Source organism: Aulonocara stuartgranti (genome assembly GCF_965226115.1).
Source record: "Aulonocara stuartgranti genome assembly, chromosome: 9".
In the NCBI taxonomy this organism is placed as follows: domain Eukaryota; kingdom Metazoa; phylum Chordata; class Actinopteri; order Cichliformes; family Cichlidae; genus Aulonocara; species Aulonocara stuartgranti.
In genome coordinates, this window is record NC_138960.1 from 28,458,033 (window position 1) to 28,485,000 (window position 26,968).

A 26,968-nucleotide genomic window follows, 5' to 3' on the forward strand; every position below is an offset into this window, starting at 1 on the left:
AGAGATGCGATAAAAACACATTTTGTCTCTGCGATTAGTTTTCATGGGAATGAAAGCAAGTGTATGCATATGCATTAAAGAGTAGGACCTGAGGTGATATGACACTCTGGCTGAGCTTCTATTCACCATGAAACAGCTCCATAGAGCCGCAGAAGGCTGCCGGAGCTGCAGCAGGGGCTGCAGTGGCTCTTAGAGATAGATGGAGAAAGAGAGAGAAAGTAAAGGGGGGCAATCCTTTGTTCTGTCAAGGACTTAACACAATCAGAGTGTACAGTGTGTCAGGAGCGCACAGGCATATATCAACTTCAATCTCTTTTTAATGAAAAATCCTGCCCTCTCTAATATGTGCAAATTAACCTCTTCTCCTCCCTCCCTCCCTCCTCCCTTCCTGCCATTTCCCCTCCCCTCTCTCTCTCTCTCTCTCTCTCTCTCTCTCTCCCTTACAGAGGCCCCTCGACTCTCTCGCTCCCCACCGTTGTTTCTGTCCCTCATCTTCCTCCCTTTTTTTTTACCCCCACTCTTTTGCATTGCCTTCACTAGTTTTTCCATCCCCATCCTCTTATTCAGTGAGTGAGACCACAGCGGAGAGAGAGAGAGAGAGGGGGAGACTCGTGCTTTCCATCTAGCTTGTTGCTTTAGCCCCCCCCTCCCACCCCCCAACACCCATGCAGCAATTATCTAGATCAGTTACTTTGCAAATAAATAAATAAGTGAAAAATCATTTAATGAATAAATAAATAAACAACACAGAATAATAAGTAAAAGTCAGTGTCCACCAGCAGCATCAGCAGCAACATTAAAATTCACCCTCCATCCTCCTCGGCTCCCTTTGGTTTTTCATCTGTCTTTCTGCCTCTCTGCTCCACCACACACACACATACACACACACTCACACACGTGCGCACGCCTGATCATGCTATTACCCTGATTATCCCGATGAGTTGGTCAGATCTTCGCTTTCTCATTCTGCCCGCGCTGATTGTAATTTAGAAATTACACCTAATGAGGAATTTTTAAAAACACGGCGACCACTCTGTGGCTGCCAGCTCCACGCCGTTCCCTGCCCTAATGGATTTCCTGGTATGGAATCCATTTTTGCCCCCCCCCCCTTCTCTTTCTGCCCTGCAGGGGGTCGGGCTAGCCAGGCCCTCCCTTCCTTCCCTCCTCAACTCTCACCCACCCCCCTATCCCCCACACCCCTTTCCCCACTAATTGGGGGCGACTGGTTTTGGTGAAAAGAAGTCATAATCATTGTTTCTGCTGCTAATTTAAGTGGTTAAGTGTACGGGATCAGCCCGCAGGACAAGGAAATGAGTATGATTAAATTTACTTTTTTTTTTTTTTTAAAGTTTAGCAGCTGAAGTGCCAATTTCCATTCTGCTGTTGAGTTGAAGATTTTTCAAAGTTGAGCATCATATGGCACCTAAAACAAGATAAATGCATAAGTCGGAGCATGTTTAGTGGGTTTTGTTTGGCTTTTCCCCCCCTCTGTCTCTCTCTTTTGAGGAAACAGATCGAAAAGCATTGTTCGGGATGCTAAAAGCATCTGCTTTTCATAGGTCACAGTCTGCTTTTCCCTCCTCATTTTGGCATTAATTAAAAAAAGGGGGAACTGTGCCTCTAAAAACTGACAGAATAAAAGCATCGGAGCCTGATTTCTCTTTTATTTCATGGAGGAATGTGAACCATCAAACAGCTGAACAATAGTTTTAACCTGTCCTGCTCGTCTCATGAACACCTGTATGATGTGCGAGTGTGTTTCAGGGAGGAGGGGGTATTTTTCAGGAAGGGTGGGGGGCAAACACACACACTCACACATAGGCACGCATGCAAATCAAAGCCATCAACAGCTTGTGATGAAGTGAGACGTAGTGGCATAAACAGAGTGTGTCGTTACCATGGAAGCCACTTTCACCTCACAGGCCGAGAGACAGGAAAAAAAAACACAAAGAGCCAACTAGACAGGGAGGGAGGAAGGAAAAAAAAACAGTAACAGACAGACAGAGAAACAGAGAGACAGACAGTGTTTCAAGCTCTCCTTCAGCAACATTTAATAGCTTTTCAAACCTTTCTGAGCTTTTTTCTCCCTCCATACTATAGTGTCTTTTCTACCAGGAGGGAAACACTGTATTTGTACAGTAAGTGGTCTAAAGAAAGGGAAAAGTTCATTGTAACGTTGTTTAATAGCCGATTGAACATTCACTGGTTTTAATGAGCACGTCCCCAAAGCTACAGGAGCAGACGTACAGTGGCCATTGGAGTGGAGGGAGTTTGAGGATACTGGAGCCACATCTGTCCCCACTCTTTTTTGAGTCTCTTTTGTTCCTCTTTGGTGCTACTGTGGGTCACAGATTCCAGCTTCAGATGCCTTGTTTCTCATTACATTTGAAATCATTTCCTAAGCCACTCCAGTCTATTTTTCCTACGACCGTAATCTCCAGCGTTTGGATTTATCGGTGCTTTTCTCGGTCAGCGGTTTGATGCTCCACAAGCCAAATTTCTGCTCGTCTCGTTTCCTCGGCGTGCAACACTTTTTATTTTATGATGACAGCCATAAACAAGATTTAAAATTCACTTAGCTGGAACTGGAACAAATCAGTGCCCGCAATTTCTCTGCATAGCACTGAAGGTCCACTCCACTCCAATTCATAACAATCCAGCCTGTTGCAGGAAATTGAACATAGCAACCTGGTCATAGGCCATCTGAGCGGAGAAGCACAAGCAAAAAGGGGTACTCCAGATATCTCCCTTCATTTGACAGAGACACTAAGGACAAATTTCCTTTCTTTATGTTTTATAAATGGGTCATCTTGGCCAAATGGAAGCCTTTATCCCTTTAATCCAGCTCATCTTCTCCCTTGGAGATCTAACAGGTTACATAACTGCTATGAAAGGGCAGCATGGAGATTAGAAAAAGAGAGAATTACCTTCAATGTCCCATTCAAATGTTCAGAATTCAAATAAAAGAGAAAAATGGTCGTTTCTGCTCATTGGAGCAGGATTTTATTTTCTAAGGTGTCTTACAGGTCAGTGTTTACTTGCCATTTCCTCGCTGTGTTGGGATTTTTTGTTGTTGTTGCTGCACCGTCTTGTCCACCTCACAGCCTGATTGCTGCTGAGTGAAAGAAGCAACCAGTCTCCACACCTTCTCCTACAAAAAGCTGGGCCGAGTGAGACCGTTCTAGCAACGCTACAGCTTTGAAGGTTTGCCAGGAAGGCTACAGGAGGTAATCAGAGGAAAATATGTCCTCTCCTCCTCCTCTTCTTTTAGACCTCCATTAGACCAGCCTGCCTCTGTCTGGGAAAATTGATTTTCTCCCTCCCCTCCTACTCTCCTCTCCTGTTTCTCCTCTTTTTTTCCTTTTTTTTTTTTTTTGCTTCTCAGGTTCCATTTGAGGCTTGTTCATCCACTCTCGAGAGCAGTTCTGTGAAACAGAGAGAGAAAAGAGAATAGTAGGCCACAACAGGTTGTTCACACATATAGTTACTCATCCCCGACAGCATCCATCAGGGCTTTAGTCCCATCTCTGTCATCTGCAGGTACACACAGCCCTGCGGTGCTTTACCGTTTACCTTCATCTGCGCAGCCCTTTCGTTCTTCACGTCTTCCTCTTTCTCTTGCTCTTCCGCCAGTCATCACACTTTCACCTCCTCTCTCTCCTCTGTCAGAGCCAAGGTTTGGATCAATGCACCATTGATTTTCCTATCAATGAACATTAGTATGGATCAGACTGCTGCTTGCACTGCACTGCCCTGCAAACTTCACACACACACACAAACAAACATGCATGCATGCACATTTGTCCACATGCATGCATGTGTGCATACACAGAAGGTCCACTCTGACATTTTTTTTCCTGCTAAGCTAAAGTGGGAAAAAAGGGACAAACTCGATGCTGCGGACAAAGGAAAAGCAGCAGCAGAAATAAAGGAGGGTGGGTTTGATAAAAGAGAGGTTCAGGTTGAAAGCACGGGAGCCAATCAATGTGAGGAGTGACAGAAAAGGTAGGAAATTAAATCAGACTGAGCAGAGTTAGTGCTCAGCGTTAGGAAAGAGTCATCGGTCAAACTGCCTGCTAAGTCGATTCACTGCAGAATAATTCAGCCTGACTGGCAACCAGCTCAGGCTGTTGATAATAGCTGCTAATCATGACAGTGAATGGATGTGTACTCTTTATACACCTTTGGCTGTCTTTCTCATACCTCTCCCACTCACTCACGCACACTAGCAGGAGCACACACACACACACACACACATACATCTGTCTCCTCTCTCACCCTGTAATGGGCTCTGAGTCAGGTGGAGATTGACACTTTTCATTCTGCCGTGCTCCTTTTGTGTCCAACATTGTATTCATTCCACACAAACCAACGGCGGCTTCACAGAGAGCACATTTCTGCGCACATCAGCTACATTTTGCATCAGCAAACAATGAATGAATGATTACCATCTTCAATTAACCGGGCATTCCCGGGAAAGTGGAAAGGAGAGGGAATAGAGCAGTAAATATTTCTTATTTGTTGTGCTGCCACTGGAGCCATGTAGCTGTCCTCTGTCTTTGCAGCATACGACAGGGTACAAATGGACTACTTTGCCCCCCTCATTATTACATTTCCTCATATATTTCAAACACACACAGAGAGAGAGAGTGAGAGAGAGAGAGGGAGAGGGGGGCAGAGAGAGGGAGAAGCTGGGGAGACTGGTCTTGATAGAACAAAGAAACATCCCTCTTTGGGAGTGCTCGCATGAAAGTTGATCCTCAGATAAGACCCCCTGTACAAGGAAACTGAAAAGCCTCAGGGCCGTCCTTCGCCCTGCCTGATTGTAAAGCGTTTTAATTTGGGCTTCAGTGGACATGTGCCAGCCTCGTCTGTCTGACCGACCCTGCCCGTGAGCCTCAGGCATCACGTGTTAGGTACAAAACAGTTTCCAAAGTTGCATTTTATTAAGTTGATGAATGAATTATTTGGCTGTTAATTAAAAAACAACTGTGTGCACTTTACAACGAACTATTAAATCCCAGTAGTCAGTAATAGAATAGTCCACTGTAGAAATTTAACGTGGCTTAAAATGTTAGAAAGAAAGATAAATTTTGCCTGCAGCAAAAAGCGCTTGTGGGCAACTGTTACATGATATCAAAGCTTTTCCTCTGCCGTTTCCAAGCATCAACAAAACAGCAAAAGCTCATAATACACACAGCAATCTTTTTTATGCTTGGCTCTTATCATTTAGTCTTCCGTTGCAGATATCAGACTGGCCTTGACTTCATAATGCCCGTGTTTCCCACGGGCTGCGGCCCAACTGTGCCTGAAAGAAATTTGCTTGTGTAACCACTTCACTGCACCCCCCCCCCCCACCCCTCCCAACACAGATAGCCAACCATGAAGAGTGGCATTCTGCACAAAACAGGTGACAGGAGGAGTATTCATACAATTTATTACCAGACGTGCTGCGTAGTAGGAGTTGTTTCTCCCTGAGCTCTCCTCTGCACTGCTGCAAACCTCACACACACACACACACACACACACAAAACCTGTGGGAGTTGCAGAGTGGGTGGTGGTGGTGCTGGAATTTTTTTGGCAACATGTCAACGAGAACCTTTCTAACCACAAAGTTCAATTACTCACTTAACTCACTTTGATCCAGACCCCCTTGCCTCTGTGATTGAGGCCTTATCATGTGGCTTGGCTAAAACGAGCCCTGAGCAAGCTCAGCCCTGAATAAACCATTCAACAGTAGCACGCAGTCGGAGTGCTGGCAAACCCTTGTCTGATGGGTGTAGCCAATCGTAAGGGTCGGGAGGCGGGATGGGGTACGACTCCCCAAAACCAGCAGCAACAATGCTAACAAACTAACAGGGCAGTGATCAACTTCAGAGTGTCTGCACTGCTGCAAAAACAGATGTGAGTCTGGTGTAATGTCAAGACATGAAACTGTAAAACTGTAAAACACACCAAGAAGGGGGTTGGGGGGGGGGCTTTAATTTGATTTAAATAGAGTAAATAAAAGCATCAAATATATTTAAAATAAATTTCAATAAATTAATAAAAGATCCAAAAATATGGCGGCTCCAGTGTAAGAAATCTGAGTGAAATAGAGCAAAAGAAAAAGAAAAAAAATCAACCAGTCAATCAAATAAAAATCATTCATTCATTTTCTAAACTGTTAAATCCGCTTTCTGTTTGCGCGCTTTGCCTGTAGCGGTCAGGTCGTAGAGCCGCAGTACAGCCGGGAGCCGAACAGGATGTGAGCGGAAAACGAGCTCCCGACAGCGGCCACAGGAAGAGCAGCAGCCGCTGAAAGCCTGCTTTTCACCGGTGGGGAACAGGAGGAACAGCTGCCCCTACCGGCTTCTTCTGTGAGGTTTACATGTACAGCAATACGTACGTGATTTACAATAATAATAATAATAATAATAATAATAATAATAATAATAATAATAATAATAAACCGGGCTAGACAGATGTGTTTTAATATAAAAATTTAAAAAATATATAAAAGATATAATTTTTAATTTTTAAAATATCAATGGTTACATTAAAAGTGGGTGAATTGCAACATTTAATACTACTACTACTACTACTACTACTACTACTACTAATAATAATAATAGTATTAATAATACATTTTTAATAGGGTACTTGATTATTAATTTATTTAAAATATATACCCTGCGTGTTGAAGCATATCCTAAAATAAATAAATAAATAAATAAATAAATAAAATAAAATAAAATAAAATAAAATAAAAGTACGCTGGTGACCCGCAGGTTAAAGACTTTGAGCCCTGTTATTGCGTTTTACGTCAGAGGATATTTGCATTTCATACCCCCTCAACCACATGTTGGTCTGCCATGTTGTTAGTGTGACAGGCAGGTTTAAAGGAGCATAATTGCAGTCACATTGAGCTTTTATTGTCGCACACGGAGCTCCAGCCAAGCTTATTTCAAGCTGTAGATGTAGCCCGTATTCTTCTGTGGACTGGCAGGAAATCATCACGGAGCTCTAATCACCGTTACATGAGGGGGGTTTCGGGCCCGCGCCCCAAAGTCTTAATGGTAGGTAGGTGATGGTGGTGGTTATGGTGCGCGATGGTGAATCGGAGCAGCCATGCGCGCTCTGGCGAATGCGAGCCGTTCAAATTTCCATATATGTCCTGGGAGACCCCCACACCACCACCACCAGCCCTCCTCTTTTTCCTCACACACACACACACACACACACAGGGGGAGAGAGAGAAAGAGAGAGAGCCTCCCCCCTCTTGTCTCCCTCCTTTCTTTGTTCCTCTCAGATGATTCCCCTATAAGCTCCCCACAGGAGAGAGAGAGAGAGAGAGAAACCACACCAGTGCCACCAAGCGGCGATGAGGCGCGTGCCACCGTGCGCGCGTGCTCTTTGTTAGTCAACTGATTTCCACCACCTTGGTATTTTATACAGAAGTCTTCGCGACGCTTAAAAAACCATGAAACAAACACAGCCGGGGTGAGATCGCGACACTTTAAATTCAGGGTGTCGTCGCATCGAGCCGCTGCTGAAGTGTCCTTGAGCAAGACACTGACCCCATGTTGAACTCTGGGGTGGAAGCAGGGTGGGAGGTGTGTGTCAAGGGAGGAGGGGGGGGGGGGGGCGGAGGGGTCTTCTGTCCTGCGGAGATGATCATATTATCATCAGGAGGGCGCATCCGAGACTCTTTCTGATTTCTTTTCCACCGGCGTATCTGATGGATTAGGCAGCAGAATGATTCAATAAAGCGGAGACTATAGGCTGCCCGCGACGCTAATTAAATTAGCTTTATGTATAACTCAGTTAATGAGCTGCTTAACGGCGAGACGTTAATTACAGATTCTATATGGGTCCCGCTTCTTTGCTTTCCTCGCACATCCTGGAATTGGGATGAATCACATATTCGCACGTTTAATTCAGCCAATCTGCTGCTTTGGTTATTTATTTATTTATTAATCGCTTTGTCTTAAAAAATACTTGTGAGATTCAATAAAAGATCTGCAGGCACAGGGAGGCAGAAGAAAATGAGGGGGGGGGGGGCGCTTTTTTCCCAACAGGGGGCAGAGTCACTACACAGAAATCTGCTTCCTCTCTCTGCCTCTGTCACGTACGCACACGCACTCGTGGCGACGCTTCGAGACCTGTTGTGTTTCCCTGAAAGCAATTTTCATCCAAATAAGCAGCTGCCTTTAAAATAAATTACCTTTTGAATATGCTCATATATTTATATACACCTCGGTTGCGCTCCGCTGTTTGTTTGTTTGTTTGTTTGTTTGTTTGTTTGTTTGTTTGTTTGTTTGTTTGTTTGCTTGTTTGTTTGCTTGTTTGTTTGTTTGTTTGTTTGTTTGTTTGTTTGTTTGTTTGTTTGTTTGTTTGTTTGTTTAACAGGACCAGGTCAGGGACGTGCAGCTCGCTCCTGTGTTTCTGATCTATGGTAGAAAATGAAGCTGAGAGTCTGACAGAGAAATCACTTTTTCTTTTCTTTTCTTTTCTTTTCTTTTCTTTTCTTTTCTTTTCTTTTCTTTTCTTTTCTTTTCTTTTCTTTTCTTTTCTCCCGGGAACAATGGTTAAGTGATGCAATGTTTGGGTTTGGAATCAGTTTACAGTTTTACAATAAAAGCGATAGATATGAATCACAGTCAGCCTGCTCGGACTTATTCTTTATTCTCATAGGGGCCTCATTGTTACACCGAGGTCCTGACCCCGGAGGCGGTTATTTGGGAGTTGTGGTTTCTTGCTCCTCCATGTTTAATTGAAGTAAAAAAAAAATAAAAATCTCATTTGGAGCTGGAAAAATGCAAGGAATCAATGTGCGAAAATGCATATAGGTGCTTTTTTTTCACCGTTAAAGTTTCATTCGTTTCACTTGAATGCTTTCATAAAGCTCTTTGCTATTTTCATTTTATTACATTGATTTTAGCTAATGAGTGATCAGGTTTACTTACATTTTTAACTCACAAAAAAAAAAAGTTCAATAAATGACTGTATTTTAAAGATGTGAGCTTTTGGTTTGATGTTAGATTACCAACTTTGGTTCAATCTCAAATTGCCACTTCTAAAAAATAAATATAAAGAAAAAAAATGTATTAAAACTAAACATGTATTAATCCCATTGAAACAGTTTGAAATGATTGTTTGATGTTTTGTTCCAGGATATGAGAACTTTCTCACTGATCTTACTCTGCACATAAATGTGCGCTTTTTAGTTTTAGCTTCCTTTCTTCTTCTTCCTCTTCTTCTTGTTTTTGCTAGAATATGTCAAATTTTTCAGTTTGTGCCTGTAAGCTCACAGATTATATTTGTGGACAGTTTAAGCACCAATTTGTCAGTGAAGCTAACAGCAGCTTGCTTTAGTTCGTTGTAAAGTCTCTCTTTTTAAAATAGAGTTTATTATCATTTTAAACCTTTGCACAATCTTTTACACTTTGAAGGCACACTCAGTGGAATCTGTGGGTTTTGCTCTGCATGTGAGAGCTGTAAATAAGTCAGACAATTTAAGAACATCACAGATCTAGATAGATATCCATCTCACTAGCTAACCCTGCTTGTTATTATTCACAGTGTGGATAATAACAGTCAGATGTCCATCAGCGTTGATTAGGGAAACAGAATAAATGGAGGGTGCTGGAAGTGTCTCTGCTTAAGTAAAGGACAAGAAAAGAAAAAAATCAGTTCAGCATATTCTGAAATACATTTACATTACTCTCAGTTTGTCTTAGTTACCAGCATCCACGCTCAGGCAACACACATACAGACTGGATTTATTCTCTAACCTTTAGACATGAAAGTCAGGCCAAGCATGCGCTGACAGTTTTGTCTAAAATCAGGCCACAAGTAACCTGCTCTAACCCTGAATAGTTTTGCTATATAAACTCCTGGATCTATAAAGTTCAGGTTGTGTTTCAGTAAGATTTCTGCTCATGTTTAAAGCTTTACTGCATGCTGAGAAGCCGCCACACATGTCTGTATTTTAGGATTTTAAAGGAATCCTGTTTAATTCAGCTCCATTTGATATTTGGCCAGAATGGAAACTTTAAAAAAAGGACAGGCAACAGCTAAACCAGCAACAACTCAAAAAATCAGCAGCTCACAATTTAGTTAATTTCAGTCTTTTGGAGGAAAAAAAAAGTGTTAATATCAGCTCCCCTTCACCTTTTCTCCCCCTTTGCTTCTGGCTTTTCTATAATAAGATCTCAACTCTCTGTGTGTGTTTGTGCTTGGCAGGGATAATTAGTGATAATTAACACAAAGATTCAGCACTTTTATGAGGTCTGTAATTAATTTACATTTTGGGAGTAATAAAACTGGTCAATGTAGAAAAAACAGGAAGATCAGCCCCTGTTTGAAGGAGCTGCTCACTGAAAACCATTAGACTTCTACTTCTTCTGCTTCTTTCATGAGCAGTTTTGTCTTTTATCAGCAGTGTTGTGTTACCATTAGTGTATGAATGTAATTGTTGAAAAGAATAATTGAACTTTACCCTGCTTATGTGAGCACACAGAGAGTTATTACCAGTTTTGCAATAAAGCAGGTAACTAAAATTTAACAAAAGAATATTTACTGCACTGTGCTGCCTCCCTTTGCAAAAAATGAGCTCAGGCAAGATCAGCACGGATGCTTGTAAATGACTGCATTTCCCCTGAATGTGCTTCCATGTAAGAGAAGAAGGTGATTAAGGTAAGGAAGCTTTCTCTGTTTACATATAGCTCGTTCACGTGGTAAAAAGCCACAGGCCAAACAAAACAAATAGTCTTCAAGAGTGAAGACAGCAAATGTAGACAACGTCACAGGAACGATGGCAGGCAGTTTTCTTGATTTGTGTGCTTAATGATTGGCTAAGAGGAGAATATGCGGTTGTGGAAAGAAATGACCGAATGCATCAAAAAATAATAAAATGTATGCATGCTGTCAATCCAGACCAGAGTCTGCAGAAACAGATCTGAATGGCAGGTTACAAGTACAACTCCATGTTTACGTCAGACCTCGTTTTGGACTTTATTACAACAGAAATAAATACAGTGACGGTGTGTGACCTTGTGTTCTCCCAACAAGCTGGTTCTGGAAATGCCTCGGTGTTGACACATTTTCTAAGGTCACGTTACCCCGGCCTCTTCTTAAAGGGGATGTTTATAGTTTGTTTTTTATGTAAAGACAGACAGTGAGGAGGAATTATGGGTTAAACAATGAGATCATTTGACTTCACTGGCCCTCATTCAACTATGGGTTAATCACGAAAAGAAAAGAGGAACAAAGCGGAATCGATTACAGTGCAGATACAAAACTTCCCTTTGGCATTTAAAAACACAAAAAGCAGGGATGTGTTTGTAGGTTATGTGTCATTGTTAAAAAGGTTGGTTTTTTTTATATATAAAATGAAACAACTTCATCAGCAGTGTCAAGGATGGTAAAGGTTAAGAGAAACTGCATTTAACAGCCACAATGACGCAGAATAAAAAGGGCACGCGTGTGGTTCACGGTTCGTTTGTATGTTAAACAGATCAGGCAAAATAAAGGGTTAAAGAGAAAAAACAAAACTTATGATTAAGTATTAAGTTTTAATTCATGAGCCCGAGTTCGAATATTTTTATTCATATTTAATTTTTAGCTAGACTTTTATTTTGAAGGTATTAGAAACCGCTTGTAAACCACATTATGCGATGTATTCAACTGTACATGTCTAAAAATATTGAGCCTCGGTTAATCGCGCAATGTATGACCGGGAAATTGCGAATGTTTGACGTCAGGCTCGTGACGCAGATCCCCAACCAAAGTTGGAGCAGGAGGTTGGAGAAATCCACGCACTGCGACCTATCTTGGAGGAAAAAGCACGGCGGCACTGAGGGAGTGAAGGCTAATCTATTTCACAACCCGACCCGGAGCCAAAATGGACTTTGGACAAAGCGCGGAGTCAGAGGTCACTCCGATAGCTGCAGCGTGTGTGGCCGAGCAATAGACCGCAGTCCAAAGCATTCCTAGATAATGAACGGCAGGCAGACCACGGTCTCACTGAGAGGATGCGATGCTGTCTAAAATTAGCGTCGCAATTTATGCAACCACCGACAGACAACAATTGACAACTATAAATGGATTTGATATCTTTTTAATTACTGCAGGAAGTCATAAAATAAAAGTTTAAGCATCCGAGCTGCACAAAGATGGAACAGACAGCTCGAGGGGGCAAACTCCAAGTCAAGAAGAATAAAGAGTAGCCAATAAGAAGTCAAGTGCTCGCTGATTTTGTAGTTTCCATGTGCAAAAGTGAATTTCTTTTCTTTTCAGTTCGTGGCAGTTTTATACTTTTCACTGGATTCCAAGCCTGGACTGCGTTACGCACCGACTCCACATATTTAAGGCTCATAATGGAAATTTAAAAGTGACCTATTTACGGCTCACCTCATGACTGCCTCGAGGCTTGAGCGAGGAAGTTTCCGACACGCGCAAAAAAAGAAAGACGTCACATGTAATAAATACTAAACGCCCTGACCGAAATGCTTTGGCGAGCACCGGGGAGCAAATATGAGCTGTGTAGAGTAACTGCCCCAAAAAGAAATGCGTAATGCCAGCTCAAATGCGAAGTGGGTGAAGATGCCCGTCTCGAAGGCGTAAAAAAACCCTCGTTTCATCTGTTTATCTGGATGTGTATATTAGATTTAGCATGAGAACCCAGCTGTGCAAATCAGATGGTTGCTTTAGATAACTGTATAGTTGTGCAAAAAAAAAAAAAGATCCTGGAAACCGCTGAATGAGTAAACGAATAAAAGTATGCACCGTGATATATATAGCAATAATTAGTGCGCTAAATCTGATTTGATAATACAATGACAATATTACACAGTCCACACCTCAATAAGTCGCCCACGATCGCATCTGCTCATCCTGGTCCGTCCCGACCTCAGAGGGTGGAAGACCGTGGCATTGTGCTCGTTCTCAATTAATAGATTAGACACGATGTAGAAATATCAGAACTAATACAATACAGACAGAGTTGTGATGAAGAAGGAGTGGGGGTGTCTTCGCTCTGACGGCTGGACTGCATAGCATGCAAAGTCACACTGTAGCACAGCTGTACGAAGTGTTACAAGATGTTGATAATGTTGCTCATCATCTGACACGATCCACGTCTCTGCTATCTAAACTAGAAATGCTTAATCTCACCCCCACACCCTTATCTCCCTTACATGATCTATATCCTCCCTAGAACCAGCCTATTTATTTGTGTCCTCTATAATGGACATTTGTTTCTGGTCTAGATATAATTTTGAGTTATTTGAGCTACCCTACTAAGTCCTTTACTAAAGGGCATCCTGGGCTTTCCATTGATATCTCACGTGTTTGGGTGGCAGGAAATTACAAACAAGTTCAATAGGAAGCTTATCTTTTCTTCTTTTCTCGGGAGGATATGACCTAAAAATCTTTTTTTTTAACCTGTGTTGCACTTCACCACAGACTCCCGCCCCGTACTTTGTGTATCTGGCTAAATAACTGAGCAATACTGACCGGCAGCAAGTCATAAACCCAATATCCCAGTGTCAGTGTAATCGCTGCTAAACGCTTGTGGATAATATTGCTCATAGAGAGGTATGTGTGAATACTTGGAGGTCTAGTGGTCTAGTTAATACCGGGGACAACTGTAACCCGGTAAATCCCACAGTCAGAAACCAGCTATGGGGATGATTACACTGGATATAGGGTACAAATCTAAATAAAACTGCGTGGCAAAGCGTTTAAACGTATCCGTGGTACCGACAATGGAAAAGCTTGGGGGTCGCAGATGTTATTATTTATTTATTTATTCTTTCGCTGTTCTGTATATCACTGATCCGACTGGAGGATAAAACAGCAGTGATGAATCGCACAATTAAACAACAAACCTAGATTAATACAATAAATGAATGAACGTCTTCTCGGAGATCCACAATACGCTGTAGTGTCTTCCCCATTCAGCAGCCCCGAGTCTGCCTCTCTCTCGCTATAACCTCCCACAGCCCTCTGCTTCTCCAGATCAGCTGATCCGTCACGTGGTCTGATGTCGTGGGTCTCCCTTTTGCAAAATGGAGTTGTCTGAGTCTGTGCAGAGAGGGCTACAGTCTTTAGCAGACCAGTCCGTCTTCGACCACGGCAGCTTCCAGGTGCTGGTGGACGTGTCTTTCCGGAGTCTGCTCTCCTCTCACGGCGACCCCACAGTCCTCGGTGAGCTGCTGCCTCTCCGCGCGCCGCTGCTTTTGTCTCCGCTGTTGCTTCCGGTTTATCTCCGGGTGTGAGCGTGCGGCGGAGCTGCCTCGGTGTTTGCGGATTTTTACGGCTCTGCTGCGCGCTGCGAATTAACCCGATGGATCCCTGCGTTTATTTTAAGACATTTCACGAGTCCGAGTGGCCGCCTGCTGCCCATCAGCTGCTTTAAAGCGACCCGAGTCTTTTCGAGCTGCCTGCTTTGCATTCAGCAGCAGTCGCACAATCACACACGGCCACTCGGGATCCCTTTTGTCATTTAAACTGGCATCAAGTCCGCTCGGAGTATTAGAAAGACCACGATGGTCATTTTAGACTCTAATAGTCCGATCTGATCTCGGACACACATCCGATTGACGGCTGTAATCGCTCTCAGCAGACCGGCGAAGCGCCCTGCATGCTGATGCTGTTAATCGGCTCGAATTTGTCTTGTAAATATAAATGATGCAAAATGACAGCAGACTTTTGCTCGATGTAGGTTCTAGTTTCATCACAGCTGCTTCAGCTGTTTTCACAGGCCATGTGTCGTCTAACCTCTGCGGCACCCAATCCCATTTTTACTGCGGAATTATTTAGAAAGTGAAGTACTCACTAGACAAACAAACAAAGGACCCCCCACCCCCTCCACCCCACCCCAGGCTGATGCAGCACAGGGGGTCCCATTCACATGCAAATTATCAATGATTTCCATTCTGCGCGTCAGTGTGGAGAAACCAAAGTATATGGACCCTGCATCAGACGTACACGAATTGGCTTCTCTGTTCCGCCCAGTAAGAATGTTGTAACAGCAGCATTCCTCATTCCGTCTTTCTGTTTTTTTGTCATTTCAGATCAGCCCGAGTTTAACCAGATAGACCAAATCCTGCTGAAGCAGAGCCACACAGCTGCCGTCACCTTCATACTGGAGGCGGTCAAACAAAACGCAGACCAGTCCACGATAAGGTACGAGACGGCACACAGAGCATTTACTGTCCACCCTGTGTGCAGGTGGTGGTTATAAATTGGACACAAACAACCTTATCTGTTGCCCGCATGAGAGTCTCCCTCCCATAACACACGTAACAGCCTGTCCTTATGATACAGATGGATCCTGTAGCCTACACTGCCTACACTTTCTTTTGTTTTCTTTGTGTGTGTGTGTGTGTGTGTGTGTGTGTGTGTGTGTGTGTGTGTGTGTGTGTCGCCTTGTTTGACCCTGACCTCAAACCTAACCCTTTCAAAGCGAAGCACCTGAAGTAGCGCGCTATTTACAAGCAGGTCATTTCATGACGTTGAGCCAAAACCGCGCTGTTTTCATGCCTCTAACAATATGCAAGGAGACAATACTTCCAGAATTCACCTCCAAGGGGACTTTAAGTGTGGTCTTTATGTATAATTACTGCAGAACAAAGCGACTCGGGGTTTTAGTAAAGCATCCGTTGAAGTTCTGAAGCTCGATGGGATGTTCTGTTCGTGTAGCAGGACTTATTATTCTCATCTTGAAGTAGGTATGAAGGAGCTTGCAAGCTGCCAGTGGAGCCATAATGTCTCCAGCAAATTAGTGCTGTAGTTACGCTGTTATACTTGGATCTGTGGTATTATTTATACATCTCACGAGTTTCTCATATGTAGCATTTTTTCCTCTTTGTTTTGTGTATTTTTTTCAGCTGAAGATTTTTTTTCCCACTTGATCCAAGTGGTGTTGGATGTTCAAGGTGTAGAGGATGAACTGTACGCATGTCCCGAACAAGCAAGCGTTAGTTTAAAGCTGCAAACGCTTTAGATTTCTATTATATTATTATTACTGTTATTATTAATAATATTTTACTCATTGCTTCTCCGCAGTCTTAACTGCAAGAAAGTCGGTTTTCAAAGTCTGCTCACAGAACCTGTGCAACAAGCTGAATTAAACTAATTGTTCCTTGGAATTGGATGACGAAAGGAATGCATGCAATTCTGCTATCTCCATATGAACTCCCTGCTGCTTTATGTAAAGCTGTCTAAGTGGACTTCCTTTCTGGGAACCAGCTGCGTTTTAAAGTATTGTCTTCTCCGTTCAGTTCCAGCCTTGAAGAGCTCACATTCAGCGCAGACAGAACAGAAATATTCTACAGCGCATACCAGGTAGCCTATATTCAAAACTAGGACGCATTTATTTCATCCTTTTTTTTCTTTTGTTTTTTTGCCAGACTTGCCAGCAGCTAATTGGTGCTTTTTTGTTTTGTTTTGTTTTGTTTTGCAGAAACATAAAAAAGATTTGGAGCGTCTTTTAGCAAGGTAAGGCATCGCTGCGTGGTTCGAGCTGGCAGTGCTTAAGAGATTTGTGGGACTCATGTTATTTTAAGGTGTTTGCTTCGCTCTCTGGGGATGCCATCACAGCCTACTATTGCCTAGGCTTTGTTTGTTTATTTATTATTTATTAATTACTTAATTGTTTTGGTAAAACTCGAGTCGCAAATTTGCACAATTATTAACCGAATGATTTGACACGTTGAAAACTGGATATTCGAGGTAACGTGGGAGGAAGAGGAGGCGAGTTGTTGTTCTAGTCAGTATTTAAGCTTCTCCGCGCCAAGATTAACTGACTTGTAAATGTGGATTTATGACGTGTTAACAAACAGCTTTTTGTAGAAGAGCCACCATATATGCAAACGGATTTAACTGCAGAAAACCACCTGATGCGTAAAACCCCTGTGACGCACGGCAACTTTAAGAGTTTTTAAGAGTTTTTTAGGAGTTTTGGTCATATCATTAATTCTCTGCCTCCTCGCCGAATGAATGGGCAATATTTTCTACAGAAGCAAAGATGACTCAGTCTCTCCTTTCTTTTTCTTATAGCATAGGAAGGGGTCTACCTCACATTACCGACGCTTCGTGGCGCCTGGAGTACCACATGAAGGTGAGATCGCGAGACTAAATTCTGTCTGTTAGCGGTATATCATTTGTTGTGTGTTTCTAAAATGTTGCTTCTCCCACAGAACGGGCAGGTGGATAAAGTCAACGATTCTTTCTATTTGATATCACTGAACACTGAGGTAACAGCCGCAGCTTTACTCTTCTACTTTCCAGCATTTATATAAAGTCTGGTATATTTCAATGGGTAACAGGACGCTTATGTTTGCTCCTTCTTTCTTCCTTCCTTTATTTATTATTATTATTTTTTAGAATGAAGGATCCTCAGAGGACATCAACTTTACTTGCACAGTGGAGCAGCTCCAGGTAGAGGAAAACTCTTGGGGTGGATAATTGTCTCGCAATTGCGTCGTACCTGTGCCATTACGCACTACAGTCACATTTATTAGCAGTCCTAAACAATCTAACCACGGAACGTATTGCTCTGTGGTAGCTCTCCTTATCGAAAGGGGTGTGGATCTTTCAGGAAAAAAGTCAACGTGGGAAATTGTAATATTATGTCCATGCGGTAGCTATTTTTTTCTTCACGGATTCTGATTTTGATTGAGACAGAATCGCTACGATCCATCCTTTACTGCAGCTCACTTTAACAGAAAATAATGAACAGACTTGAAAAAGGTTAAAAATGTTTTGTAATCATCGTGGAAACATCAGCAGTGCCTTTTATAAAATCAGAGACCTGCTGATTGGATGAATGCAAGCCGTCAGTCATCTTCAGTCTAATCAGCCTGAATCTAAAGTCGGAAATTAGTCTAACCATTGTGCATAAATAATATATCTTTTTATATAAATGGATAAATGTTGATCGGTGTCTGCCTTTTCAGGATTTGGTGGGGAAGTTGAAAGACGCCGCCAAGACTATGGAGAAAGCCAGTCAGATGTGAAGCTTGTGTCCACTTTCGTCCCCTTTATACCTGCCACTGATGTGTCACGTGTGTTATCAACCCAACAAATGTATTTGAAAGAAAAATAAAATAAATAAAATCGTCTTTGTTCTTTGACTGATTTCAGGATTTTGGTGTGTTACACGTCTTCCAAGAACTTCCCCTTTAGGACTGGAGAAAAATATTTTATTAAAAGATTAATTTGAACGTGTGTACAGTAAAGAAATTACACCCTCGCGTTGTTTAAACAGCTTGTGTAGGATTTCTGACATAGCTGCACGACAGCGGTGTCTTTTTTTCTTTCTTTCTCTCGAAGTATTTGTTACCACAAGAGTTTCAGCCCAGCCTTTCTTGAGATCTCTATTTTTAAAAGGCTATTATCAGAGATCTACGGCTTTCTCGCGTCATGAGAATTTTAGTCCATTCACTAAAAAACAAAACAAACAAACAAAAATAAAGCTCCCCGAGCTTTTTTGCGTCCACCTCAGCTTGAAAAGTTCAAAGCTCCTCAGCTGAAGCAGCACGGCGGCTGGATTCCGTAAACATCCGAGATGCCATCGTTTTCAGCGGAGGGTTAAGGCTCCAATTCATCAAGTGTGGAAGTTTATTCTTCTTCTTTTCTGCACAGCATGTCAGGACAGACTGTGACAAAGGTTTGACACCAGGGCCATTTGTCATATTGGCGTATTTTCCACCAAGTGCGTGGGATCTTCAAAGCAATGAGCTGGATAGCTTAAGAAGACAGCCACTTGGTACCTCAATAGACTTTGATGCGTTTGATGGTCAAAACGACACGAAGTTGTGAGAGCGCGTGTGCTGCTGCTGTTATTTTTGACATCAGAGAGAGGGCACACCGAGAGCCTACTTTCTACATCTGCCTGCTCCAACCATTGTGCCCTTCTCTTTCTTTCTTTTCTTTTCTTTTAAATTTTGGATACCCATCAGGACATATTGAGCCTCATCGTGCTGAAAAGCGACCCAAGCTGCATGGATGTGCACCGTGTGTTATTTTAAATCATGCGTCACACTAAAAAAAAAAAAGACCAGAATAGACCGACAGTAATTTGTGAGCGCCCTTAAGCAGCTTCTCGGTGTCGTTTCAGGTCGAGAAAAAGGCACAAACCGCTAAAATAAAGATATGTTTGTTAAAAACGCGCCCATCGCGTGTAAATCAGCCTTTTTTTCCTTCACGTCTTTGCTACTTTGCACATACGTAGATCAGTAGAAACAGCATACACCGACAGTAATTTCTAGGCACCCTTAAGCAACCAGACCACGTGACCAGAGCGGGGCGGTCGAACTACAAGCCATTTTGGGGACGGTGTCAGTTTCCACGGAGCACACACACACACTGCTGCGTTTTACTGGGGGGCGAAGCGGATATTTTGGAGGCAAAGTTATCGGTGCCGAAGTGGGAAGCTTTCCGAACCGGAGCCGAAGGACCGGGATCTCTTGGAAGGCGTCTGTCGGACACGCACACGCCGCGCAATCGCCGAGGAAACGGGGAGTTTTTATTCGCACATCTGAAATGCGCTCCAGTCCGCCGTGCGCTCTCCGCCACTGACAGCGTCTGCAGCCTGCTTCAAGATGGCGGCTCTACTCCTATTCATTTTCTGCTGATCGCCTCCCAACTTTCATTGTCTACTCGCCTCGGTGCCCACCGATTCCCGGCCGAACCTTCAGGTACGTCTCCTTCGATATCGTCTCTAACTAACGGGGCGAAAGGGCGAGGTTTGGGCTTTGTGTCTTTGTGTTTTCCCCCCGCTACGTCCAGCGGTGGATGTGGAGCTTTCAACGGTGGCTGCAGCGATCACCGACGTGGAGCTCCGTGTGTGGGTCTGCGCACCACTTTTTTTCCCCAGCAAAAGATGTTCCCCGCTCGACTATAAACGCCAATTAAGGGTCGGGCACATTCGCTCCTGCTTCTCCTATCGTTCAGTTACGCGTCCGTATAAGTTGGTCACGGTTCGGGTTTGCATTGCGTCGTTGGGATTTATGTAAAGTGGGAGACCCGAGGCGAACCAGGCTGTGTTGGCTGCGATGCGAGGAGCAGCAAGTGCTTCAAACGGTCCCCCTGCGTTCGTGTTTCCACGTAGAGTCTTCATTTTATAGAGTTTGGATCTTTGGGGTGATGGGAATTGGGTGGCAGGTTGGTTTTCGGTGAACGTGACCGGATGTTGGATTTATTAACTTAACTTGGATCGCTCCCGTGAACGTGCCAGGGAGGCAAACCGTTTCCACCGAGCATAAATGTTTCATGACGGCTGCTTTGTAAACACTGGATTGTCGTTAAACGCGTATACGGACTACAACTGGCTGTTTACGTTTTGGTGTGTGCTTGTCCTGAGTGGGAAGGATGGTTATTAAATTTAAATTTAAAGAAGAAATTAAGAAGGGAGAGAGAGAAAAAAAATTGGCGACTACAAAGGAGTGGCTGTGCCTCTCCAGGCAGTCTGAAGCTCTGGTAATTCCACTTAAATTCACATGAGCTGTAGCCAACACAGACTGTTTGTTTGACAATTAAAAGCTCATTATGGATCGCAATAATTCCCACCTTTATACGGTCTGTGTGTTGGCGCACACTGTAGCTCCCAGTCTGGTGATGGGCGCAAGCTAGTGTTTCCTCTGTAGAGAGCGAGGGGGGGTAAAAAATTATCATTTTACCCATGAACGCTGGTGTAGACCTTGTGTGCACTTATAATGGGTTAAATGAATCTATCCCCCCGAAACACACACTCCACCACCACCCGCTTGGTTTTTGCAGGTTGACAGGCTCACATGTGTGTGAATAGGAGCGATCATGTAGCCCAGCAGACTGGATGGAGTACATCCACTGAGTAGGGAGGCATTTACACGGAATAAACGTAATTCCTTTGATACGTTTTAGTCCTGTGGTCAGTTCTAATCAGGAGCTATTTAAGCCACGGTTTTCTAAATGAACTCACAGCGGCTGATGTGTTTCTTCTCCTTCTTTTCTTTTTGCCATCCCAGTTTTTTTTAATTGGGTTATTTCCAGCTGCTGTTGATCTACATGTAAGAGGTGAACGCTTTACAAGAGGAACTGGTCTCGTCTGGGAATAAATTAGGTTAGCACGGCTTTTACGGGTCACTACAGAAACCGATGGAAATCTCCAATTTAACGTGTCTTGTTTGAAAGAATTTAAGATGTACTAGTTGTGGAGAAATAATTGATGGCCTGCTGTCAGCACCAGCTACAGCTTAAGCCAAATTATCAGTAAAAAAATAAAATAAAATAGAGGAAAGCCCGTGTTGTGCACAAACCTCTGCATTCAGCGTATTCCCAACTGAATCCAGACTGTATTGTTTGATTTTTGGCCATTCAGCAATATTCGTTCCCCAGCGTATTAACTTTATTTTGGATTTCTTGGCTGACCTGACTTGAAGTCTTATAAAGTGAGCAGGCAGGTCACACACACACACACACACACACACACACACACACACACACACACACACACACACACACACACCCTGGCAGAGGGGAAAGCAGTTGTCCAAACACCAGCCAATCGATTAATGGCGCAACAGGCTCCCTGCATATATGTAGGCATTATCCATCATTATCCGTGTGTGAGGCATCCTTTGAACCGATTTGCTGTCCAAACTTGCCCGCAGTGGTCTGTTCACAGGCGGCCAAGGAGAGGTCGGTTGAAGCATTGAAAAGCAGCCGGGACTCGGGCATGGTGCCGACTGTGGCTCCATAAAGTAACAGTGTGGGTTCCGAGCTGGGCAGGCTGGCTCTCATCCAGCGTTTAAAGAGGGCTCACCCGCTCATATTCACTCTTTACCCCGGATAGACTTTTAATGATTGCATTAAATAAAAAAAAAATGACAGCACCCAGCCGCGATAATCTTTACAAGTCCAACTTTAAAAAACAAAAAAGTGCGCCAGACTGGTCATCTTTTTCGAGACCAATTTGCCCACCGGATCGTAACTACCGGATAAAAATCTGAAGACCGGGATCCTTTGGCATCTGGTGACTTTACTCTACCGCCCTCGCTTTTTTGTTGAAATGCACTCGAGCACAGAGTGTAGCCTACATTCGACATTCGTGTTTGATACATGGACTGTGCGGTGCTTGAACTGGAAATGGCGCAGAATAAATGGTTTGTAATGACCCAGCGTGCGCCTCAACTTCGGCGCAGTCGCTGGCGTCTGGCCATATTGGTGCTGCGCGGTGTTGATGAAAAAAGCGCAAAGCGAATCAAAATAAAGCTGAAATCTCTCTCTCTCTCTCCCGGTCGGACTCGTACGCTCCTCTGTGTCTGGCTCACAGATACATAAAGCTCGTGTAAACACCTCGGGGTGGGCTTCATTCGCCCCCGTTAGAAGGAAACCCCGCAGCCCGTTGAACCGATACATGCTTCTTTTTTTCCTCCACAAAATGGCAGCCGTGCTGTCGGCAGCCTGGCAGCCCAGCGGCTGTGTGTGTGCACGGAGGGACTCGGAGACTCTGTCCTTCCTCGTTCCCACTCTGCACACGGGCACGGCTCGCCGTGTTGTTTTTGTTTAGACATCCTGTCGTTCTGGTCACTGGCGAAGAGCCATGTGGGCTAAAAAAGCAAACGGGGTTGCCATAGAAACGCTCAGGTTTCCCCGTGGCTTGTGTGGCACACCTGACGCAGTGAGTGGGTGCCTCATATTACCCACCCCCCTGCGCGCGCACACACACACACACACACACACACACACGCAGAAACAAACACTTTCACCCAGTCACCCCGGTGCGCCCGTGTGGATGATATTAGCCCACTATTATTGGCAAAATTCGCCAAACCACACAGAACATGGCAACCCAGTAAGGGGGTTACCCACTTAACTAAAGGTTTCGGTGCTGGCTGGGTCTGATTTATTTAATTTTTCACATTGTCTCGCATAGGTTTTCGTTTTTACCCCCACATTTGCGCTCTTGGTTTAAACCGTTTCGATTTCGCTTAGAGTTTAAACCATCCATGTTTAAAAGTGCGCGCAAATCTGAAGTTGCGGGAGGTCAATATTCCTGTGCCGTGCCTCAGATTTGGTTCCTCAAAGCTCGACCGCTGCTGCCCCTACTATGTCATTAAAGATGCTGAGCTAAGGCGAAGGAAAGTGGGGAGCGCACGGCTCCATCGATCTCAGCGGAAGTGATTGATTTATGATTATTCGCCGCTGCCTGTAAATCTGCCAACGAACGTCTTTCCCTCTGGTTATTTCTGGATCGGCATAAAGGTTGATGTTGCTTTATCACAGTCCAAGCAAACAGCAGTCTCGTCCAAATGCCCCGCCGTGCGTTGACAAACCTCTGCGTGCTTTTGTTTTGACCTGTCCTCCTTCTGCGTGCAGGGATTGTTGTTCCTTCCTCTCAACATGCATCGGACGACCAGGATAAAGATTACCGAGCTCAACCCTCACCTCATGTGCGTTCTGTGTGGAGGATACTTCATAGATGCAACCACCATCATCGAATGTCTTCATTCATGTGAGCAAAACTCGTCTAATTTCATTTCATTTAATTTTTTTATGGGTCAAAATCAGTTCATATCACCCGAAGCTGCTAAATGTGAGATATGTTGGATTAAATTTAAACATTCCCAGTCTTCTTTTTTCAGTGCTGCAAAATGTATTTCTTGCTCTTGCTCTCTTTTAAACTCAATTTGGCTCCTCAGGAAATGCTTTCAGATCTCATCAGACATTAACAGTTTTTTTTTCATCTGTTTTGCAGTTTGCAAGATGTGCATTGTGCGCTATCTGGAAACCAGCAAATACTGTCCCATCTGTGATGTACAAGTGCACAAAACCAAGCCACTGCTCAACATTAGGTGAGAACTGTGCTTACCATGCTCTCTGCATTTTGCTCAGCTGCCCCCGTTGTTATTGTTACCTTTTTCAGGGCCCATATAAATTTGGTTCTAAAAGTTTAGTGACGCCCGATGGCTTGAATTTAACCCCTTAAATATGATTTTTCTGTTCTTTTTAAACAGTGTAGAACGTATATTTTCTGCCTTTGCAATCTTAAGCGAATACATTACTTGTTTTCGGTTTCCTTCCCTTTGTGGGTTCCCCACTAAACAGCTGAATCAGCCTCTGATTTAAACATTCAGACATGAGAAACACATGTAGGCGTGTAGGCGACATGACACGTTTGAGGTTTTCCACAGCGATGAATACTGGTCTTATTTTTTCAGACAAGAATTGGTTTTAAATACTTGACTGAAGTTTCTTTTCCTCTCTCTCTCTCTTTAGGTCTGACAAAACTTTACAGGACATTGTGTACAAACTGGTCCCCGGCCTCTTCAAAAGTAAGAGTCGCATTTTTACTGTTCAGTCTGACTTTTGCACGTAAATTTGTCTCTGCAAGTATATTAAAATAAGAATAAATGAACATTACCGATGAGGGTATATGTAATGGCATTTGGATATGGTGTGTATGTTGTGTAGTGGAAAGCTTTGCATTGAAAAACTTGAAGTTTCAGCTTGACAGTTAATTATTTGTTGTAAAGTGCAGAGGTGTGTTGAATTGGGATGACGCTGAGTGTTATGGTCATCAAATCTGTCTGCTTTTCTTGCTGCAAGGTTCAAGCAAAACAGTTTTCAGGGTCATGTCTCATATCACCCATCTGTAAGACAGAAATGTTGGAGAATCAAATCATTATTTCCATGAATTCTCACATCGATGCCACAGTTTTAATCTAGCTTTTCTTGTGTTTCGACAAATATTTATTCCTGGAAGTCACAATATTAAGGGGCGCTGAGAACTCTGGCACATGGTTTCTGAAATAAGGTAATAGTGGGAAGTGAAAGTGAATGGATTGGTAATAACACGCCTTTCTGAATGTCTTCAGATGAGATGAAGAGGAGAAGAGACTTTTACGCAGAGCACCCCGTAGATGGTGAGTCAGAAAGAAAATGTTCTTTTCTTTCTTTCTTTTTTTTTCTTTTGGCGAAATATTTTCCACATCAGAGAGTCTGCTGTGCTGTAAACGCAACATATAAACCCACCCTCACATCCAGCCGTGCATGTGTGTGTTTCTATAGCGTCTAATGGAACAAATGAAGATCGTGGAGAGGTAGCAGATGAGGACAAGAGAATTATTACAGACGATGAGATCATCAGCCTCTCTATTGAGTTCTTTGATCAAAGCAGGTACGCTTGTATTAAAAATACATGGAAATGGAAAATAGTTGTTCCTAAAAGACTACAAAATCTAATATTTATAGAGGTTTCTCGTTAGTAGATACAGCTGTTATGATACGCTTACAGATATTGCTCCACTATAGCCGATATTATCAGTCTGCTCTAGAATCATCAAAACTAGCTTAACTGACGCTGGTACCATGTTTTATAGATCAAAATATGACATGTCCTACCCACAGTGTGATGTAATGAACAGAAATAGGATCATGCGTATAATATGACAGATTTTGGTTTTTGTATTCAAATGCCTTTTAATTAATTATTTTTTAATGGTGTGTAAATTTTAGCTGCCTTTGCAGTCATTATAAAATAATATTCAAGACTTTATTAATAAGTTTATTCTAATGTCTGGAATTTGCCAAAATACTTGACTACAGTAATACTTCACAAAAAAGTACTGCATGAAACATAGTATGTTTAAAAATAATTTTTTTCAAATCTTTCAAAATTTGAATTCTGTTGCTAACTCTGTGTGATTTAGTTTTAGAGTTATACATACGCTGGAAAGTTACTCATGTTTTTCCTCTGTTTTTTGGCGCACAGACTGGGAGGAGCAGTGGAGGACAAGCAGTCAAAAGATCAGGTATCGCATGTTGACTTAGCCACATTTTTGTTTCCGTCATTTTTTTTCATCTTTGCTAACACTTTAGGATTAAAACAGCCTTAGAATAAGGGATAATCAAACATGTGTGGAGACAAACAATTATAATTATGTTCTCTCCAGTGGTAAAGGGCTACATTGTTTTTGCTGCTTTTAAGGTGGACCAGCCTGTGTGTAGATTCTAGTCATTGTGTATGAATGTTTTATTCCACACGTATGTATATACATATGTATTTTTATTTATTTTTTGTTATAATGTGTTTTATCTGCAGGTGGCTAACAAGAGGTACTTGCAGTGTCCAGCAGCCATGACAGTTATGCATCTGAGAAAGTTTCTGCGCAGCAAAATGGACATCCCAAACACCTACCAGGTCTGTTTAGTTTAATTATTTATTTATTTTCAGAGATACTTACTATGTATCACAAAAAACTGAGAGATATCTTATTTACATATTTAATGATTTCCTCTTACAAAAGGTTATTGTGAAAAACAAAAACAATAAAAAATAAATAAATAAACCCATTCTTTTTTTTTCCTCTTAAGGTTGAAGTCATGTATGAAGATGAACCTCTGAAAGATTACTACACGCTAATGGATATAGCATATATCTATACTTGGAGAAGGGTAAGAAATATTTTTGCACATTTTTAGAAAGCTAAGGTTTTTTTTGTTTTGTTTTTTATCTCAAGATGTGATTAATACACTGCAATTATTGAGTTGTAATTGCAGTGTATTAATTTTTATTGATACACTGCAGTATATTAATAATATTTTCTTTGTTAAATAAAACCATCTCCCTCGGTGTCAGTTAATGTATTTAATCACAATTTATTTTTAAAAATACATTTAATATCAACAAAATTAGGTACTTTTAAAATTTCACCTTGAGACATAAATAGAATAGATACTTACGTTTTGATTGCTGAGCTTTTAAAATATTATTTTATCATTGCGTTGAAGTTTTTGTATATTGTTATATATAGGTTTTTATCGCTTTGTTGTAGCTGGTGTTGTATAGTGTGCGGTCAGTTAAATATAGATATTTTTCTGCTTGTTTATTTTAGTCTTCAAAAACACAAAATCTCCAAATGGGGAAGCTGTTTGAGAAAGAGGGTTTTTGTTCATACATGTTGTTAAAGATGCCAAAATTTAAATAAATAAT

At 42.5% G+C, this 26,968-nt stretch overlaps 2 protein-coding genes and 1 long non-coding RNA gene across 3 annotated transcripts in view; 2 read left to right on the forward strand and 1 right to left on the reverse strand.

The window, feature by feature from the left end:
- Positions 1–2,122: 2,122 nt before the first annotated feature.
- On the reverse strand, positions 2,123–12,909 carry LOC309713666. The gene is made up of 3 exons (XR_014278639.1): positions 12,846–12,909; positions 3,574–3,703; positions 2,123–3,425 (listed from the first exon to the last, which is right to left on the reverse strand). It is a non-coding gene; the product is annotated as an uncharacterized lncRNA (long non-coding RNA).
- A 1,094-nt stretch (positions 12,910–14,003) lies between these two features.
- On the forward strand, positions 14,004–18,113 carry commd3 (COMM domain containing 3). Its single transcript, XM_082546960.1, has 8 exons — positions 14,004–14,193; positions 15,063–15,174; positions 16,272–16,335; positions 16,454–16,488; positions 17,050–17,110; positions 17,190–17,246; positions 17,377–17,430; positions 17,949–18,113. The coding sequence occupies exons 1-8, from the start codon at positions 14,055–14,057 to the stop codon at positions 18,006–18,008; spliced, it is 582 nt and encodes a 193-aa protein (XP_082403086.1). The 5' UTR covers positions 14,004–14,054; the 3' UTR covers positions 18,009–18,113.
- Positions 18,114–19,289: 1,176 nt separating this feature from the next.
- bmi1a (bmi1 polycomb ring finger oncogene 1a) overlaps positions 19,290–26,968 on the forward strand; it is a 9,929-nt gene continuing 2,250 nt past the window's right edge. Inside the window, exons 1-9 of the mRNA XM_082545572.1 lie at positions 19,290–19,691; positions 23,353–23,488; positions 23,732–23,828; positions 24,253–24,308; positions 24,852–24,899; positions 25,045–25,153; positions 25,748–25,787; positions 26,078–26,176; positions 26,350–26,430. Of these exons, the coding sequence (XP_082401698.1) occupies positions 23,377–23,488; positions 23,732–23,828; positions 24,253–24,308; positions 24,852–24,899; positions 25,045–25,153; positions 25,748–25,787; positions 26,078–26,176; positions 26,350–26,430 (642 nt within the window). The 5' untranslated portion in view covers positions 19,290–19,691; positions 23,353–23,376. The remainder of the gene's footprint in view (positions 19,692–23,352; positions 23,489–23,731; positions 23,829–24,252; positions 24,309–24,851; positions 24,900–25,044; positions 25,154–25,747; positions 25,788–26,077; positions 26,177–26,349; positions 26,431–26,968) is intronic.

Bases quoted from the DNA above. Each gene is read 5' to 3' on its own strand.
- commd3 (XM_082546960.1), top strand. From the start codon at position 14,055: ATGGAGTTGTCTGAGTCTGTGCAGAGAGGGCTACAGTCTTTAGCAGAC. The intron at 16,336-16,453 runs GTAGCCTATATT...TTTGTTTTGCAG, and splicing joins TATTCTACAGCGCATACCAG to AAACATAAAAAAGATTTGGA. The intron at 17,431-17,948 runs GTAGAGGAAAAC...CTGCCTTTTCAG, and splicing joins GCACAGTGGAGCAGCTCCAG to GATTTGGTGGGGAAGTTGAA.